The sequence below is a fragment of the Sturnus vulgaris genome, chromosome 12, assembly GCF_052056855.1.
Source record: "Sturnus vulgaris isolate bStuVul1 chromosome 12, bStuVul1.hap1, whole genome shotgun sequence".
NCBI lineage: Eukaryota > Metazoa > Chordata > Aves > Passeriformes > Sturnidae > Sturnus > Sturnus vulgaris.
Genome location: NC_142254.1, coordinates 14,746,838 through 14,765,004, shown reverse-complemented (window position 1 = coordinate 14,765,004; position 18,167 = coordinate 14,746,838). Strand labels below are relative to the sequence as shown.

General features: G+C 53.3%; 2 protein-coding genes and 2 non-coding genes across 4 annotated transcripts; 1 reads left to right on the top strand and 3 right to left on the bottom strand.

Annotated features, from left to right (window-relative positions):
* Positions 1-727: 727 nt before the first annotated feature.
* Positions 728-7,326, bottom strand: LCAT (lecithin-cholesterol acyltransferase). Its single transcript, XM_014880746.2, has 6 exons — positions 7,070-7,326; positions 4,502-4,658; positions 3,933-4,048; positions 3,507-3,602; positions 3,195-3,419; positions 728-1,871 (listed from the first exon to the last, which is right to left on the bottom strand). The coding sequence occupies exons 1-6, from the start codon at positions 7,215-7,217 to the stop codon at positions 1,249-1,251; spliced, it is 1,365 nt and encodes a 454-aa protein (XP_014736232.1). The 5' UTR covers positions 7,218-7,326; the 3' UTR covers positions 728-1,248.
* A 1,363-nt stretch (positions 7,327-8,689) lies between these two features.
* On the top strand, positions 8,690-8,762 carry TRNAK-UUU (transfer RNA lysine (anticodon UUU)). The gene has a single exon. It is a non-coding gene; the product is annotated as a tRNA-Lys (tRNA).
* Positions 8,763-10,649: 1,887 nt separating this feature from the next.
* Positions 10,650-10,721, bottom strand: TRNAH-GUG (transfer RNA histidin (anticodon GUG)). The gene has a single exon. It is a non-coding gene; the product is annotated as a tRNA-His (tRNA).
* Positions 10,722-14,390: 3,669 nt separating this feature from the next.
* Positions 14,391-17,826, bottom strand: LOC106855768 (uncharacterized). Its single transcript, XM_088171988.1, has 6 exons — positions 16,543-17,826; positions 16,133-16,184; positions 15,740-15,927; positions 15,275-15,433; positions 14,797-14,916; positions 14,391-14,584 (listed from the first exon to the last, which is right to left on the bottom strand). The coding sequence occupies exons 1-6, from the start codon at positions 16,687-16,689 to the stop codon at positions 14,471-14,473; spliced, it is 780 nt and encodes a 259-aa protein (XP_088028114.1). The 5' UTR covers positions 16,690-17,826; the 3' UTR covers positions 14,391-14,470.
* Between the last annotated feature and the right edge of the window lie 341 nt (positions 17,827-18,167).

Genomic DNA, 18,167 nt, shown 5'->3' with positions numbered 1-18,167 from the left:
CGCCGCTCCCGGCGCGCCGCGGCCAATGAGAGGAGAGCGCGGAGGGAGAGCCCCGCCCCTCTCCGCTCCGCCCCGCCCCGCGGCGGCAGAGCCGCGCCCGGCCCCGAGCGCTGCGCTCCGCAACGGGGTTGGGGCGAGCGCGGCAGCACCGCCAGCCCCGGCAGCACCACCAACCCCGGGAGCAGCAGCAGCCCCGGCAATATCGCCAGGCCCGGAGGCACAGCCGGTTGCACAGCTTGTGCCGGCTGCCTTGCTGCCTCAGTTGCATGGCCAACCCCCGCTGTGTCAACGCATTTTTATTGCCACCCCTGGCTGCATCGCCAGTCTCAAGCTGCCTCGCCACTCTGTTTGCATCTCCAGCCTTGGTTGCATTGCCACCCCTAGTTGTGTCACCAACCCCAGCTGCATCACCATCCCCCAGTTGCGTCACCGGTCCCAGCTGCATTTCCAAGGCCAGTTATAGTTCCATCCCAGTTGCTCTGCCAGCACCAGTTGCATCATGCTCCAGTAGAACCACCAACCTTGGTTATGTCACCAACCCCAACCGCATTGTTACCCACAACATGTTGCCAGCCTTGGTCGCATCACCAACCCCAGCCACATTATTTGCCTTGTGGTTTTTCCCAAAGCCCTGTCTCCTGGAGTGCCTGAAGGCAGCAAGCACCTCACTTTCTGATTATGGCTGGCTTCACCATCCAGCTCTGAAGGACAAGGCAGGCTCAGCATATAGAAGCAAAGTGTGTTTATTATTTTGTAAGTCTGCTGATTTTGAGTTGGCCTTGCCCAAGGAGCCTAGCTCACTGCTCTGTAAGCCATGACTACTGTGCTACCCCCATGCTACTACCTCTGTGACCACCTGGTAAGTCAGAGCCTGCTCTTGTTGTGTGAGTTGCTCTGTCCCAAGTGAGCAGAAGCTATGGCACCACAGGTCCACAGCCTCTAAAGTGTCTAAAAATGGCTTGCTAGTGACGAGGGCTTGTGCGTATGCTGGAATTCACAAGTGTGATGTTAATGAGCTGGCAGCATGGTTAATTATCCACCCGCTGGTGGGAAGTGACAAGCCTCTGAAGTAAAATTAATCACCATTCCTGAAAGAAGAACCAACCAGTGTGGAAGTGGGTGCCAGCCCATCCACCTGAGTTGTTGGTCTTGCTCACTTTCCTTCCAAACTCAGCTCCAAGTCCTTTGCTCCCCTGCATGTCAGTTTGTGGCACCTACCATCATGAAGGGAAGCTGGCCCTCCCTCCTTCAGTTTTTTTTAGGCTCCTTTAGGACCTTGTATTCACGTAGGAACTTCCTCAACTTCCCAGCCTCTGGGCTGGATCTCGCCTGCCCTGGCTCCCCCTGCTCCTCTTTGCTCCCCAGCAGGATTTCATTGATATAACTGAGTGTCAGGTTGCTGAAGACCATGTTGAAGTGGTGGGCACCTCGCAGCTCCTGGACGTAGACCTTCTGCTTTTGTTGGTCACGCCATCGCTTGCACAGCTCCAAGCTGCGTGTGTTGACACTGTCATCCCCGTCACCATAAATTATGTCCACAGGGTCCTCATAAGGGAAACGCTCATCATAAATGTAAGTCTCTGCAGTGGGGAAGCCTGTGCCATAGAGGCAATACGTGTCCACTCCAGGAGGGGGCAAATCCTTCAACAAGTCTTTCATGTCCTCCCACATGTACCAGCCATCCTCCAGGTTGACGTCGGTGAAGAAGCGCTGGTAGTCGCGGTAGGTGTAGTTGTAGGAGGGTGTGGAGATGAAGACGTGGCTCTCGGGCCAGGCCAGCGTCGTGGGGAACATCCAGGGGCTGGTGGTGGTCATGCGCTGCTCTTCACGGAGCTTGATGTTGGACATGAGTGGGATGCCCTGCTCATCACCTGCAGGACACACAAGGGCTCAGCACAAATGACACCACAATGTCCCCTCACAGACTTCAGGAGCCTTTGAGCAGCTGGGATCAGCCCTCCCTGCAGTGACTCACCACTGTCCCCTGGCTTTCTCCAGCTCAGCTCTACCCTGCCCATAGCCTTATGCCCTCTCCTTACCCCCCTGCCTGTAGATATCAAGGACAGCCTTCCAAACTCCTCTCCACATCTCTAGCTGTGGGAATTGCATGTACAGAGAGCTCTCAGGCTCAGAGATAGAGATGGATACAATGTTTGACCTAAGGCCTTGGAGAAAGCCTGGAGAATTAGAGCATTCAAAGTAAAATAGACATAAAACAAGCATATAAGTTTGTAGTTTAAGTAGAAATATGCTTTAAACAAACAGAGATATGTAGTATGTAACCAAAGCAGTATGTTAAGTAAGTGAGTAAAGGATTTTAAAGTTTAGCAATAGAACTTGTTATGAAGTTAGTTAGAAGCTTGAGATGTATCAATGTAGGTTTGTGAAGTGTTACGTGATTGGTTAAAAAATGGCACATTGTGGCAAAGCCACGAAAAACAAAGAAATTAATGATTGGTGTAAAAAGATGCTACCGAGTTTCATGAAAGTATGTGATTGGCTATAAAACTAACATAAGGCACTGTAACTAAGAATTAGACAGCTTCTGATATTATGGCGTAAAATGTAACACCTTTAATGTCTCACCTTTCTATGAGACTGACACCATGAGGCAATAAACCATCTTTTAAAAAGTCTGTTAGTTGCCCTGTTTCTCGTGTTTTTGATCTCCCGATATTTAGCTACTCAGAGGGCCTGAGTGGAGACAAACCTGGATGTCTGGTGGCACAGACCAACACAGCCCTGGACATTCCCTGCAACCCTGCCTGCAGGGACAGGAGTGAGCAGTAGTAGGAAACAACTTGCATGTTTCCTTCAAGCCTTGGCATTTTTGGTATGTCTGGAGTCCTAAGACATTGGAATGACCTCAGATGACCTTAAAAATATCTCTGGGTCTTGTGGCAACAGAGAAAAATATTAGCAGGTGACTTAAGGGTGATGCAAGGGGCCAGATGTTAAAACCTTCAAGCACATGATTTTTAATCTCATGCATTTTTGGACTTGTGACTTGCAGATATTCTGGGCTGTCAGCATTAGGCAAGTGATTGTGGCTTTCTGGGCTGCAAAGAGGCTAAACAGGAACTGAGTCCCCCACCTCTTTCACCACTGTGCCCTTTCCCTGCCCACCACCACCCTTCCATTTCTGCAGGAGGGAAAGAAAACAAATAAGTGGCCGCACACAAGGAGTCACCCACCAGATGCCAGGATACGCAGGGGCTTGACAGAGCCTCCCCAGGGGGCACCCAGGGAAATGAACCCCCCAATGTACTGATCTTTCCAGGCTTGGGTCTGCTGCAGCAGGAAGTAGAGGACGTGCAGGTTGCCCATGCTGTGTGCAATGAGGAAGACAGGTCTCTGGTACTCATCGTGCATCTCCTCAATCAGTGCCTTCAGGTTCTGGAAGTATTCGGGCTGCTCCTCTGTGGGCAAGAGGGGAGCATGACAGCATGAGGGTCATCCTGCTTCCCTCTGTGCATGGGGGGCCTGGCCACAACCCCCAGACTTACGGGGTCCAACCCTCCAGTCGTAGGGGGCTGCCCGAACTGTCTGGTCCCTCACGTAGCCGTTGTTCACCAGGTTCTGCACCATGGTGTGCAGGTAGCCTGTGGGCAGAGGGAACAAGAGGGAATTAGCTCTATGGTCTTCTCTTGTCAAGCTTTTTCCATTCTGGTAGTGGTCATGGTCAAAATGTTCCCTGGTAAGCCCTGTAGCTCCAGCCAGTAGTGACTCTGTGCATCCCACTGAGCACTGGGGTCAAGGATGGGGTGCTCCCTGCCGGCACTCAACTGGAGTGTGTCCCTCAGGCTAATGACCCTCAGTCCCAGTGCTCTGGGCTCTCTGTAGAACCAGTCCCTGCTGGAGACATGGGTACACATCCCCATTTGCAGGGAGCACATGGGATCCCCACACACTCTGGCCTCTCCCCCTCTCACCTGCCAGCTTGCTCTGATCCAGGTACTCCACAGAATAGGTCTTGCCAAAGCCAGGAACACGGATGTGCACCCCTGGGGCGTTGGACATTTTCCGAGAGGTTCGGTTGTACACCACCCTGTGGGGACAGGACACGAGGTGGCAGAAGAGCCATGTCCCCTTGGGGAACATGGGGCTGGGGTGGAGATCACTGCGTAGCAGCTTGGACCTGGCTGTTTCCAAGCCTTGTATGGATGTGAGGTGCACTGGAGCCCAACCAGTGTCCATTCTGCTCTCCTGGCATCCTGGGACAGGAGGCTCTGATGGAACCAGCTGCCACAGCCCCCTCACCCTGCACTCCCCTCTCCAGTGGGTACTCGGGGAGGTCCAGCTGAGCTTGAGCACATGGCAGGGACTTGGGACAGGGACAGATTCTCAGAGCAGTAGCCAGTCACTTGAGTTCCCAAACAATCCCATGGTACTCCTATTTTTTTTCCATGTGTGCTAGCTCATGGCCAGGGGAAGGAGAGGGAAGGGAGATCCTTGGTAGGTCATTTCCCCAGGGAGCTCCCAGGGTAGGGTTGGATGGTACCTGGTGTTATCAATCCAGCAATCAACTCCCACTGGCAGGAAGGTGTTGAGGTTGAGCCAGATGGTGAAATAATCCTCTGTTTTGCGGTAGCACATCCAGTTCACCACATCTGGCTTGTCCAGCTTTGCTTCCAGCTGGTTCCCAAGACAGCCGGGCACTGGAGGCACCACAGAGGGAGAGCAGAGCCAGTTACAAACCTCATCCTACTGACCCTCTAGGGCTGCCCAACCTGGTGCTTACCCCATCCTCAGGCAGTCCTCCCCTGGGGTTTCCTGGGGGTGGGTGGGCACCTGCTGGAGCAGCATCTTTGGAGAACAACCCACTCTGCACGGGAGAGAGGGTGCTTGGAGCTGAGATGCTGGGTGAGCATGAAAACAGTGCTAAAATGCATCCTTGGGAACCCCTAGAGCTGCATTTCGGTGGGGTGACCCCCAGAGCTGTCACCTTGGGCTCAAATATGTGAGTCCCCAGCAGCACAAAGTATCTCAGATTAGTCCCCCTCCCTCCATGGGTTTCCACCCTCCTCTCCTTGCTGCAGCCTGGGGGAAGAATCTGGTGCTTCTTGGGGCTGCCCCCTCCTAATGCAGTCCTGACAACTTGTCCTGGGGTAGTAGTCAGTTCAGGGATGCAAAGCTACCAGAGAGAGCTTCCTGAACTTTAAACCCTTCATACAAGCTGAACAAGGTCTCTGAAGTGGTTCAGTGCTGTGTGGAACTGAACTCTGTGGAAATTCAGTGGGATTGGTGTATGTGGGAAACACAGCACAGCTTTAAGCAAGTTCATCTGTGTGCCCTGGCCTTTCTCAATGGAGGGCCACAGTCACCAGGGTGTTTGGTCTGCCTCTGGAAGCGTCAGTGTGGCTCTCAGCTGGGATGGGACACCCATCCTGCTGCTACCCTGAGAGATGTGCCTGTGCTGGGATCAGACACCATAGAGAGCTTTCCCAGCTGAGGTCCTGGTGCCAGAACTGACTGCGAGAGTGAGGACAAGAGGTGAATGACTGCAGGGGACAGTGAACCTGGTGGAATGGGAGCACCAGGTGACAAATCACAAGGCCCCAGCAGGTCCAAGGACTTGCCTGCAATACACGGCTGGGGCTGGTGTGGATCGCCTCGTGCCATTCAAGAGGGGAAGGAGAATGTAGCAGTTACCTTCCTCAACCTGCCTCACAGCTCCTTCATGCCTGTAGCACGTCCCTAGGGGTACAGGGAGGATCTAATCCTGTCTTCAAAGCCCCTGGATGGGGATCAGACAGGTGTAGGAGAGCCCTGGTAGGGAGTGGGCAGAAGGGACTTTGCTGGTCAGCAAGAGGAGCAGGATCATGAGCTGCTCTGACAGCTCCTGAAAGTGCACAGCCAGCAACCCCCGGCCCCTGGCACACAGTCCTGAGCTCTGCCTCCCCTTCCAGAGGACATTAGGTAATTATTAAGGGAGTTCTGTGAGGGCAGAGGGGTTATCAGTGGTCCCAAGGGCACTGGGGGTTTCCGGGACGCCTGGCCCAGGGGGATGGGTTACTTGCGGATGCCGAGCGGCACAAGGGGCAGCCAAGTGGCATCTGAATCTGCCTGGGCGTGGGACATGGCTGGCACCAGGGACAAAAGGAGATGCTCCGACTGTCACAGGTAATCCTGAAAAGGGCACCTGGTGAGAGTGACCCGGGTCTTCTGACCACCCCAGGACATGGAGGCCTGCGACCCCTGATGCCCCTGGGAAGGGAGTTTACAGGGTCAGCCCTTGGCATTATAGCAGGGAGGGATCTTCTGCTTTTTCTCTTCTCTTTTTTAAAGGGGAAACTCATAATGATTCAAGAAAAAGGAGGAAAACCCCACCTCTGCTCAGCAGAGTTTTCATGGTAAAACCTGAGCTCAAGTGCCTGGTGATGGCACAGGGGCAAAGGAAGGCAGAGCCATGCAGCACAGAGGCACCAGCTGGTGCTGGCTGCTTCCACCTCCCTGAGATGATGCCCCCACATCTCCTTTAAACTCCCTGTGCCCCTTTTCCTGCTGGCTTGCCCCCAGTCGGACTTGGCATTGGGTGGGATGTGAGATGGATCCTTTTTTGCAGAAGTAGAGGATGACTTAGCCATCTCCAGGGAGTGGGAGAAGACACTGGATGGGGTGGGCGTCAGGAAAGTGAGAGGTGGTGGATCCACCCACCACACCAATGGCAACCTGTTTGGGAAGTGGCGGAAGAGGTTGTACTGCAGCCCCTGTCCCTCTGCCAGCAGAGTTGCCCAGACCCAAACAAGCCCTAAAACACTCAGTGGGCCAGGTGTGAGATATCAGAGACACATTTGCTTTCTGGGGTGCCCATTCTATCCCCTCAGCTCCAAAAACTCTACCTGGGCATGGCCAGCCCTGTGTCCCTATCCCAGGGAATGGGAGGGGACTGAGGAGCTGTGTGACACCCTCACTTTGTGGCTCCAATCCAGACAGCCATAACTATCGCAGCCAAAACCCACCGAGTCACCAGCAGCGCCGGACCCCAACCTCACTGTCAGCTTTGGGGGGCTGCATGGCAGAGTGCCCACCCGTACCCCGCATGGTGCCCGCGCTGGTGCGACCTTACCGAGCACCACGGGCGGTGTGCTGTTTGTCGGGGGAGCTTCTGGGGTGGTGGTGGGTGGGAAGAGGACGTTGAAGAGCCAGAACTGGGACGTGGGCTGCAGGAGCAGCGACAACGTCAGCAAAGCAACCCCGGCGCCGCTGCTCCCCATGGCAGGCACGGCCGGGATCCTCCGGACGGCTCCAAGCCAAACAGTCTTTTATAATTTTTACGCAGGTCCAGCCAAGAGGCACCCGGGCTGCAGGGGAGGGGAGAGCTGCAAGGGGCTGGCCATGAGGAGGAGGAGGGACGGGGAGGGACGAAGGACTGGCCTTATGGACTAGCCATGGCCTGTCAAATGCAGTGCAGCGGTGCCATGGGGTTCTTAGTGCCCCGAGAGCCCTGCCCAGGGGTGCTGTGCTGCATATTGAGCAGCTCCCGGTGCCTCGGTGTCCCTTTGCCATGTTCTGGGGAGGTGGCTGCCACGCTCTTGCCCATGCATGGTTCTCTAGGGGTAACGCCCCAGAGCTGCCCAGGGCTGATCACTCCCTGCCTCGGTGAATGCAGCCCCTCTCCACTCCTCCTGTCCCTGGCAGGGGATGCTGTGCTGCCAGCGTGGACAGGTGGACCTCAGATATCTGGGAGAAGATTGAGGGGTTGGGATAGGAAAAGATACATCTTGTGCCACATGGCAGTGCCAAATTCCCCAGTGCCATTCTGGGCACTGCCCCTGCTCTGTGCAGCATCCTCCCAGTATCCACTGGAAAGATCCACACATCCTCTGTGACAATCCCAGCTGGGGGAAGCCCCCGCAGCTTCAGTCTGCACTGGGTACTGGGGACCCTCAGGGACAAGGGATGCTCAGGCTGAAAGAGACCTTGAAGCTCATCTCATTTCAAACCCCTGCCATGGGCAGGGACACCTCCCACTACGGCAGGATGCTCCAAGCCCCATCCAACGTGGCCTTGAATACTTCAAAGGATGGGGCAAAATCATATTTTCCTGCAGAACGGAAGATGTCTTCTTCCTCCCGGAAAGTGTGAGGTGGGACAGGGATGCTGTAGGCATGACAGGTTGGGCTCCCCATGGGACAGAGGGGCCCCTTCCTGAAGAATGGGGAGGAAGGGCAAGAGAATATGGGAGGTGGCACCTGTAGGTGCCCACCCCAGCTCGGTCTATGCAACCCAACTCCCCGCAGCCGCCTCCCTCCTGCCGTAACGCGGCTCCTGCGGAAGCGCCGCTGGGACTCGGATTCGAGCCGAGGCTGCTGCAGGCACAGAGCAGAGCCCGGAGCCCTGAGCGGCCACAGCCCCCGCTGCTGCTCCTGTCCCCCGGCGGGACCCTCCTGCCTCTCTCTGCGAGCGGCGGGGGTTTTACAGCCTCTCCCGCAGCATCCTGCTCCCCTCCCCGCCTGCGCATCCCTGCGGCACCGGCGGCTTCCCAGGGCGCATCCCTGTGCCTGATCAGTGTCCAGTGAGATTCCCAGAACCCGGGTGTTCAGTCTGGCCTGTGCTGGCAGCCTCGTTGGGGTGGCGTGGGAGTGTGAAATATCAAAGTGGGTCCCCACATTGTCCCTGCAATGCTTTAGGAAAGCGGGGTCCCCCTCTGCCTGTCACAGACATGCACCCCTGAGCCCAAATGTGAGCCTGGATAGCTCAGTTGGGAGAGCATCAGACTTTTAATCTGAGGGTCCAGGGTTCAAGCCCCTGTTCAGGCGGTGGCTTTATCCTTTAGGAACCCATGGGCAGAACTGGCACCTTCTTCTGCCAGGACGGTCCCGCCTGGGGCAACTGATGCAGGGAAGAATTCGGGGATTGTGTTTCCACTGCTCCCTCCCTCAGTGCTCCCTCGCGTGCCTCAACTCACTTCAGGCAGTGTTCTTAAAGTTTGGGTTCCTGCTGGCAACTGTTTTTTCTGCGTGAAAATACTGAAAGGACCGGAGCATCTCTCTCCTCTCTCGGGAGGGAAACCAGGCTCTGTTCAGTGGTGCCCAGTGCCTAAGGCCATGGGCACACACAGGAGGTTCCAGCTGAACATCAGGAGACCCTTTTTCACTGGGAGGGGGATGAGTGGAAGTTTCCCAGCAGAATCCTGCATCACTTTAAGGGAATACAGTACATGTGAGAGCAAAGGCTGCAGTGACTCGTGGGTTCACCACACTGCCCCCGGACTGCCCCGTAGGTGTATAGACACTTCAGGATATTTTTGCAAAATAGAAACTCTTTTAACAGAAAATTAAGCAATTTTGGATTTAAAATATTCCCTGTCCCATGCAAAATTTTTTTATATTTTTCAACCTGAACATACATCAGTTGCTCAAGCATAGTAAATTATTTTTCAGGTAAGTTTAGTGGCCATACACATCACACTGACTTTCTGTAGAAAAAAAAAAATAGAGGAATGAGAAGTTATGTATTTCCTTGTGTGTCTGCTGCTCAGCTGGGTAAAAGTGGGGCAGGCACTGCTGCTGCTAATGGGCAACTTCTCCAGATGTTTGCCTTCTCTTCCTCCTGTATTATCTTTAGAAGGGAAAGATGCTTTTTGAGTTTTCCCTAAGTAAAGAGATATGTATTTTCAGTAAAGGAATGTTGGAGGAGTGTGAAGTCATGCAATTAAGAGCCCTATAAACTGCAAATCCTAAAAGTAAATGTGCAATGATTTTTTTTTTTTTCTTCATTTCTTGCTCTGGATAAGATACAAAAGAAAATAAATCTATTTTGCACTAGAAAAGAAATCCACCTTCTCCTTTTCCCAAGCACCAGCCTTGCAGATGCCTAAACCCATCTGCCTGAGTGCTGCAGCCTTCTGCTTTCAGACGTCCCCACAGCAGTGAGCTGAGACCCACTGCTTGGGTGGTGCCTTCACCACGAGCCTGTGCCACATCTTACGTAACTTCTCTTTTGAAAGTTGCCGACCAGGGTGAGTTCTGCGCAGCTGTCAGGAGAGGGCACCAAGTCCAAGTAAACAGGGTGACTCCATTAGGGCTCCAGAAGGGTAAAGGTAACAGTTTAAGAGGCTTCCCCAGGATGAAGCATCTCCTGGTGCACCCAGAGATCTCCACCTGCTTCTTGGTGCCCATGAGACCTCGAGTTCCCAGACCTACGGTTTGTCAGGGTCACCCCTCAGCTCTGGGTGGGTTTTGCCTCTGCTGTGAAAGCGTCCCTGGAGGTCTTGCAACCAAAGTCCTGCTTCTCTGGAGCAGGGAGTGCCAGCAGCCAGACTTTAGTCTGGTTATCTTCCTTCTGCTGTGGCAGATCCTTCATGCCCTGGGGAGCTGAGTTAGCTGTGCCTCCCACCTCCTCTCACTCTGCAGGGCAGCCACAGCATCTTCTGGTCCTTATTCTGCAAAACTGTGAGGAAGTGAAACGTGGAAGGCTGGGTGAACTCTTCTAAATTCTTAAGTTTGCCTGGAAAATGGAGAAGCTGGAGAGTCACTGCAGCCTTGCTGGAAAGACCTTGCACAGTGACTACAGGTCGGGAAATTATTGTTGGTATGAATCTGATCATTCTTGGAGCATCCTAGCTTGTGGCCCCCTCCCAGGGCATGACATCTTCTCAAACCAACCCTCTCACAGCTTCCTCCCTCCTGGCTCTTGACAAAAGTTGCTGTGACTCGGATTCGAACCGAGGTTGCTGCGGCCACAACGCAGAGTACTGACCACTATACGATCACAGCACACAAATCCCGCCACCTACTGGGTCCTGCCACACGCCAGGACCACGGGGAGGAGAGTCCCTGCACTGTCCCCTCCCCTGGCATGGACACCCAGCACAGCCTGGCCAACAAATCCTGTTTAATTAAGGAGGCTACAAATGGACTTGGATGCTGCTGCTCAGAGCCTTGGCAATCTGAAATGGGGCCCTAAATTGTGCAGCACACTGGCGGTGCTGGGATGGCACCCTGGAAATAAGACTACTGCAAAGGACAGTGCTGTTCAGGGGCCTTATGCAGTGGGGCCATCATCCTATAACACAGCAAAGTCAGGGTTATAATAATTCAGCTAAATCTAAGTGATACAAGAGGTGAGGAATTAATTAACTTTTTAGCATCATGCGCGATACAACAAATTCGAGGGAATTCAGTTAAAAATACAACAGTGATCTCCATGGGGAGCTGAGTGGTGCTGTGGGAAGGATCCAGTCAGGAGGTCTGGGTAATCCAGAATGTCCCTGGCCCCTGTCATCCATCACCCCCAGGGTCCTACTGCCACCTCCCTGCCTGATCATGATCCTCCTCCATGTTTCCTCCCCAATTTCATGCCTTCAGAATTGTACTTTGGTGACTCCGGAGTTGTATATTTGCTGGCCCTGGTGCAGGTTGGGCTCAGTGCTGGTGGTGAAGAAAGGACTCAGTGAAGGTAAGAGCTCCCTGCTCCACATCCAAGGCAGCCCACAGCCCCCTGGCTACCAACCCAGGCTGGCTGCCTCCTCCCCATCCCTCCATGTATGCAGGATATACAGTGGGGGATCCCTGGTATCCCCGTTGACCCCAAGGCCCCATGTGCCCATTGGGTCCCATACCCCACTCCATCAGCCCCACAATGAGTCCCAGAGGACCTGTAGGCATCTGTTTTGTTTTTAGTTTGAAACTAGGAAGAAACACTAATTTAGTGTAGCAGTTTTGGTTCACTAATTTGAAATTTTTTGTTGTGAGATAGAATTAGGAGGAAGGCAAAATAGGCTTAACTTTAAATGGTACAAAGAGAAACTTTATTACTAGAAACTGTAAGAAGAAAAACAAACTTAGAATAAAACTTTAGACCACTTCCCCCCGCCCCTTCTTTTCTTTCACACTGAAAACGTACAGAAAGCAGCTTGGTCAGTTTACCATCACTAAAATAGTCTTTTACCAATTCACTTGTGAGAGGAGATTTCCCTCATCAGTCTATGGAGATTTCTCCACAAGAAACAGTTTTCTCATGGCCTTGATGTTACAGTGATCAGCTGCCCGGCAGAATGGAATTCTGATTACCATGTAAACATTTCTTCCTCAATTGACAGTTTTTTCAGAACCATTATTGAGGACTATATTAACTATGGGGCACACTTTAAGGATTATAACAGTTTAAACAAAAACTCCTTTCATTTTTGAAAAAACAGAGCTTCTTCTTCTTCCCTGGGGAGCAGTAGGGCTTTTCATCTTTTCACTGTTTCAACTCAGGGGATTACAACCACTTCAACATTTACTTACTCCAATGCCTCTGCTTATACCTACGGTTAGAACAGTCACATCCACCCCATAATATTTTTATGTGTTATAGGGAAATAAGAGTTTCTTCTCCATAGCTTAAAAAAGAGAAATTTCAGTCCATGACTCTTCTCTTTCTCTCATTTGGGATTTGACTCTTCCTTCTGTTACTTCGGTGTTTTCATGTTGTTTTTGTGTGTATCACTATCTTGGTTCTTTTTTTTTTTTTTTTATTCAGGAGAGAGAACAAAGTATTTATAAAGTTTTATTTTGGGCATTGAAAGAGTTAATACCTTGCCCGGGCAGCAGAGGGTTTTGTGATTTTTTTCAGGTGAGGCAGTCGGAGTTATTTATAAAGAGTCTTTTAAGGCCACGCTGGGGCTGGCCAGGATTGTAGGGCTAGCTTGTGATGGGTTTTCTGGCTCCATGGCTGTTTTTTGGCATTTGCTGCATTTAATTCTAGCTGCGGGCTGGGGGTTTTCTCTCCACGCTGCCTAGCAGGGAAGGGTGAGGGGAGGCCTTGCCGGAACCGGGCCCGGCTGTGTCTCCCTCAGGCCGTGTGGGCGGTGGGGCAGGCCCGGCCGCCCTGGAGCTGCCCCGGCCTGGTGCCAGGGCAGGGCTCTGCCGAGCCATGGGCTCCCTGGCCGTGCCGGGGGTTAGGATTAATCCCTGGGGGTTAGGATTTTACAGACAGCCCTCCCCTCTGAGAAGAATGTCGCATTTGTCTTTACAAACGAGCTGTGGATCTGCTTGTTGATAAGACCACCACTGAGAGATAAAATAAAAAAATAGGATGGATTCCACTGGTTGATGAATGGAAAAAGTTATTTGCCTTTACAAATAAACTGTAGAGCTGCTGATAAATGAAATTGCATATGGAAAGATGAAAGAAGCAACGGGGAAAAACTATGAAATCTATAAGAATTAAAAATTAAAAGGGAGGGTTATACATTAGAGGGGAATTTCAGGTATCAGGTGCTCTGGAAAGTCTGTGTCTCTCAAGTACCTCAGCCAATGGGGAAGGAGAGAGGGAAAAGCAGCCGGGAAAATAGGATAAAAAGGACACTGCGTCCTCCAAAAATTTGAGATCCCAGGAGAATGTCCCACGGCCTCTCCCTTTATTCGAATAAAGCAAAAAGGACTCCTCTGTCTCCTTTTTGGACATAAACCTCTGGTGTTTGTAGATTAATTTTCCTGACACCTCCCTCTGGCTATCAGGGCCTTAGTTGAAAATGGGGCCTGGCAGCTTCCCGAGCCTCAGAGCCCGCCTGCCCCAGCCCGGCCCGTGTGGAGAGGGCTTGGCTGGTGTTACCTTCTGATAGGCCAGAAGGGAAAGAGAGCTTTCCGGGAGTTTTTTGTTTTCACATATGTGTTTCACAAAGATGCATAAACTTTCTCATTGGTGTAACAATGTGTTAATCTTAAAAATCTGACGCTGGTTGGTTTTTGTCAGGTACAAGGGAGACTGCTCAGGTCTCGGCAGGTAAAAATTTCAGGAAACCTTTACGAACCACCACAGCATCTCTGCTCATCACGGAGCCTCCAGTGCCACGTGTGCCCCATGAAAATGTACACAACACCAAGAGCCTATCCTGCCTTCACACACCAGCCCAGAACAGGGAGCACAGCAACCAAGAAGAGTTATAGACAGGATTTAACAGGAACGCAGAATAGGTTCCCATCCCTGAGAGGGCTCAAGACTACACTTATGGATTTCCCACTTGAGGCCCAGGTCTTCATGGGTGTTTTTAACTACTTTGATTCTGTTGGAGGAGCATAGCAGGGCATAAGCAAGCCAGGAAGATCAGGTCAGGTTTTGTCTTGCTGACCTGTGTGGTAAAGGAGCTAACGATGAGCAATGCTCTGCTTGGATTTGGAACTGACAAATGAGGAAGGACTCACTGGGAGGAGTGCCTGAGTCATTGTAAGGTGGTGCTGCCATTCTGAGGGAGAGCTCTGGAACAAGCCCAGGGACAAATTCCTATCAGGATGGTGTCCAGGTCCCCAGTTAGACAAGAAGAAATGTTCAGACCAACCTAGCTCAATGATATGCGGAAATAACTGAGAAGAACTCTCAAAGCATCAGTGAAGTCTCTCTCAGTGATAGTTAATAGAAGATCAAAGGAAGGAGGCTCACACAGTGCTACTTATTGTTTGTGAACAGTCATTTACTAAGGGACAGGCACAACATGGTGCAGTAGCAAAGGTCCTCACAGTCAGAATCCTGAATCAGCATCTCACCAGGGTATGACCTTCCCTTCCCAGTCCAGGAAGGAGCCAGTCTCCTTCTCAGAGATGGAGGACAGCACCTTCAGCATCCCTTGTACGCTGTCATCCACTGTCAGGGGAGGCTGTGGGGCAGAGGGAGAAAAAGTTCTGTGCTCAAGGATCTGCCTTGAAATACAACATCGTTCTGGGTAAGAAGCATTCCCAGTCGCTCATCTCCCTCCCTCATGTGCCTCCACGGTATCTGCCCAGGAGCTCTCACAAAGACCAGGATGAGACCCCAGCAAATTCTGCATTCCTAAACTATGTTCTAGACCATGGAGAGCAGTTCTCTTACCTTAAATGATCCTGCACCCCCCATGTCGGTTTGCACCCAGCCGGGGTGGAGAGCGATGCAGAGGATGCCGTGCTCCTTGTATGCCAGGGACTGGCACTTGCTCAGCATGTTCAGAGCAGCCTGTGGGGAGACAGGGACGGGATGGTGGTGGGATGAGAAGGCAGGGCTGCCAGGGGACAAGCACAGACCCTACAGCTGGGGCAGGGATAGGACAGAGGGGGCCACTTCTTGGGGTGCATGATGCTCCTTCACTACCCCTGTGTGGATGCTCAGCGTAGTGGAAGCCCCATCAGATTATGCCCCGCTGAGGTAGGGCCCACCGGCAGGCACATAACCGTGCTGTGACGGATACCCAGGGATTGAGAGGAGCTCAGTCACAGCGTAGAGAGGGGCACAGACTGAGGGGGAGGTTGGAAGGCAGTGTGATCATTCATAGGGGAAAATGCTTGGGCTCACCACTAGCAAACTCTGGCATTACCTTGCTGCACCGGTATGAGACAACTTGTCCAAAATCCCATACATACATATCCTCGATGGAGCCTGCATAGCTGGACATGTTGATTACTGCAGCCTTGCTGCAGCTCAGCCCTGAGCCTGGGCTCTCCTGGGCAGCCTTCTTCAGCAAGGGCAGGAATGCCTGTGAGAAGACAGAGGGGACAGGAGCATACACGGACATGGCACAGGGCAGGGGAGAAGCTACTTCCAATCTGGTCAACAGTGACACCAGCCGTGGGGCATCCTGTCTCTTCTTCCCTGCCAGGCTCCAGTTCTTGAGCTCCAGCCCCTGCTTCTGCGATCTTCTCATCAACTGAGACCCCATCGGAGCACCAGAACAGGGACAGGAGTCCCTCCCACTGGCCCTCCACACCCTCTACAATGTCCAGCTTGAGGACGTAATGAAGGAATCTAACTGGAGCTATATGTTGTAGTGCTCGGGACTCACCTGGCCCATCAACATGGGCCCAATCGTGTTCGTGGTGTAAACCTCGCTCATACTCTCCAGTGTCTCATTATCAAGGGATTTTGGCCTTGCAATTCCAGCGTTGTTGATGAGGAGGTTCAGCCCAGAGCCCCCCAGGTGCTCCCCAACCTTGGCTGCAGCTGCCTTGATGCTGGAGGGATCAGCGACTTCTGCAGAGGCAACACAGGGGAGGTCAGAGCCTGTGTCCCCATGGTGGAGTCCCCTCTGTTCCCCCAGAGGTGGCAGTGCCCGATGGCCCTGCAGGCACCAGTCCGTTGGCACAGCTCCCTCCCAGCACGGGGCTCCCAGGGTGTGCCCAGCCTGGGCACTCGCCAGAGGAACTGGGACAAAGGATCCCCAGCTCGGGGCACCTACCGAGCGGGATGATGATGATGTTGGGGTGCTTGGAGGCCAAATTCTGTAACTCCTGAAAGAGAGGGCACTGTGTAGGCATGGGGAAGCTGGAGGGGCTGTGCAGAGGCTCAGCCTTTCCCAGGTAAGGCCTGCATTGCTCTGGCTCCATCCCTGCACTACCATGGACCCCGCACTATGCTCCAGCTGCCCTGAACCCAATGGATGGGGAGGACTCCATGACCAGGCACCACAGTTCCCTCCACACATCCCATGCACAGCTGTTCTCATGTTGTCTCAGCCCTCCTGCCCTGTGCCTCATGTGCCTGACTGAATGTCCAGACACTTGCCAGAGCCCTCCCTGTTCCAATCTCCCCCTGGCACTGAGTCCTGCAATCCCCCAGCACAGCCACTGCCTCCCAGCCCAGACTCACCTGCGCTCTCTGTCCAGTGGGGTCCCGGCAGCCTGCAAAGATCCACTGTGGTGGTTTTGGCATCCTCAGGAAATGCTGGACAAGTCCCAGGCCAATGCCTCGGTTGGCCCCAGTCACCAGAACGGAGCGGACACAGAGCTCTGCCATGCTGCTGGTCCTCCTCTCCTCCAGCTCTCACTGTTTGCTCTGCTCCTAATATTTCCTTATAGCATTTTTCACAAAACACCCCACCCACTCAGGGCTTAAACCAACTCATTGATTCAGGAAGAGCAATTGCTATTGCCCTTAAAACTCCAGGACAAAGATCCTGGCTGGGAGCCAGTCCTTGTTTCCAGAGGGCAAAAACCCCTTGGTGATTCCAGGCAAATTCTGCTGTCCTTGGGAAACGTGCTGCCATAAGTCAGAAGAGGATGATGTGGGTGAGGAGGGAAGGAGGAGCACGTGGAAGGGATGTGGGAACCTCCTTGCCTCACGTGGGCCTGACACCTTCACTAGAAGGGCTTTCAGCATCAGACACACACAACACTGGCAACAGGCTGACCTCATGCCCATGCCCCATTCCCCTGAGCCAGGACATTCCTCACATGGCCACCAGCAGACACTTTCTGCCTTGATCTTGCCTCCTCCAAGCCAATGCCCATTCCCTGATTGTCAAGTGCAACAGAGCTCCTGTGGACAGAAGCCATCCCAGTGGATCCAGTCTCCTGGCAGAAGCATGGGCACCTGCACGGCCAGCACATCACCAGCTGCTGACCTTGCACTCCAGCAAGACACAAACTGCAGGCTTGCCACATCTTCATGCAGCATCTGTGTCCTTGCAGCAGGAATTTCTGCCACTCATGGAGCCAAGGGAGGGAGGGTCTGAGCTGCAGCAGGGCCACTGTCATCAACATCTCCAGCAAACTGGGCTCCCTTGGGCTGTGCCTCAGGGTGCCAGAGGCCCCCATGTACCCGTACCGGGCCAGCAAGGTGAGGTGCCAGGGGAGGTGCTGGAGATGCTGTCCCAGGCACGGTGCCCGAGGAGGGGAGGGAGCCCATGGATCATCCCCTGCCCCAGCCACCCACTCCCTTCCTGATTCTGCCAGGCAGAAGCACAGAGACCAGGAGAGCAGCAGCCAGGACTGAGCCTTTCCAGCAGGTCATGCTGATGCTTTGTCCCAGGATTGAGTCCCATTTTCCACCTCCATAGATATTTTCTGTCTGGGAAATGCCTCCTCTCCTTCCCACACACACCCTGCATTGTGCTGGCAGGGCTGTGCCTCTTCCAGGCTGCCCAGGGAATGGGTATGAGGTGCTTGGCTGCAGAGTTTCAAGAAGACAAAGGTCTGCAGAAGCGACTTCTCTCCCCTTCCCCAACCCACATGTGTTGCCTGTGGTCCCCCTGTACTCTGTAGCCCCATCTCTGTAAACTCTGGCAGCTGATGCCTCTCTGCTCTGTCTCCACACTCAATGTCAAACCACCCGCCAAGGCCAGGGGCAGGATCCCTGTGCTCTGCCCGACCACTGTGTGTCCATCTGTCCCACCTGTGACCAGGCATCCCCCAGCTGAGGGGAGAGGGCATCCGGTCCCTGTGCCCCCACAGCCCCTCAGGCAGCTCAGTCTGGGCAAGGGAAAGCCAGTCGTG

Excerpts from the sequence above, each read along its gene's own strand:
- LCAT (XM_014880746.2), bottom strand. The coding sequence starts at position 7,217 with ATGGGGAGCAGCGGCGCCGGGGTTGCTTTGCTGACGTTGTCGCTGCTC. Across the intron at positions 4,049-4,501 it reads TGCTGGATTGATAACACCAG|GGTGGTGTACAACCGAACCT; the intron begins GTACCATCCAAC and ends CTGTCCCCACAG. Across the intron at positions 3,420-3,506 it reads CGACTGGAGGGTTGGACCCC|AGGAGCAGCCCGAATACTTC; the intron begins GTAAGTCTGGGG and ends TCTTGCCCACAG.
- LOC106855768 (XM_088171988.1), bottom strand. The coding sequence starts at position 16,689 with ATGGCAGAGCTCTGTGTCCGCTCCGTTCTGGTGACTGGGGCCAACCGA. Across the intron at positions 16,185-16,542 it reads CCACTGGACAGAGAGCGCAG|GAGTTACAGAATTTGGCCTC; the intron begins GTGAGTCTGGGC and ends CCTCTCTTTCAG. Across the intron at positions 15,434-15,739 it reads GGCCCATGTTGATGGGCCAG|GCATTCCTGCCCTTGCTGAA; the intron begins GTGAGTCCCGAG and ends GTCTTCTCACAG.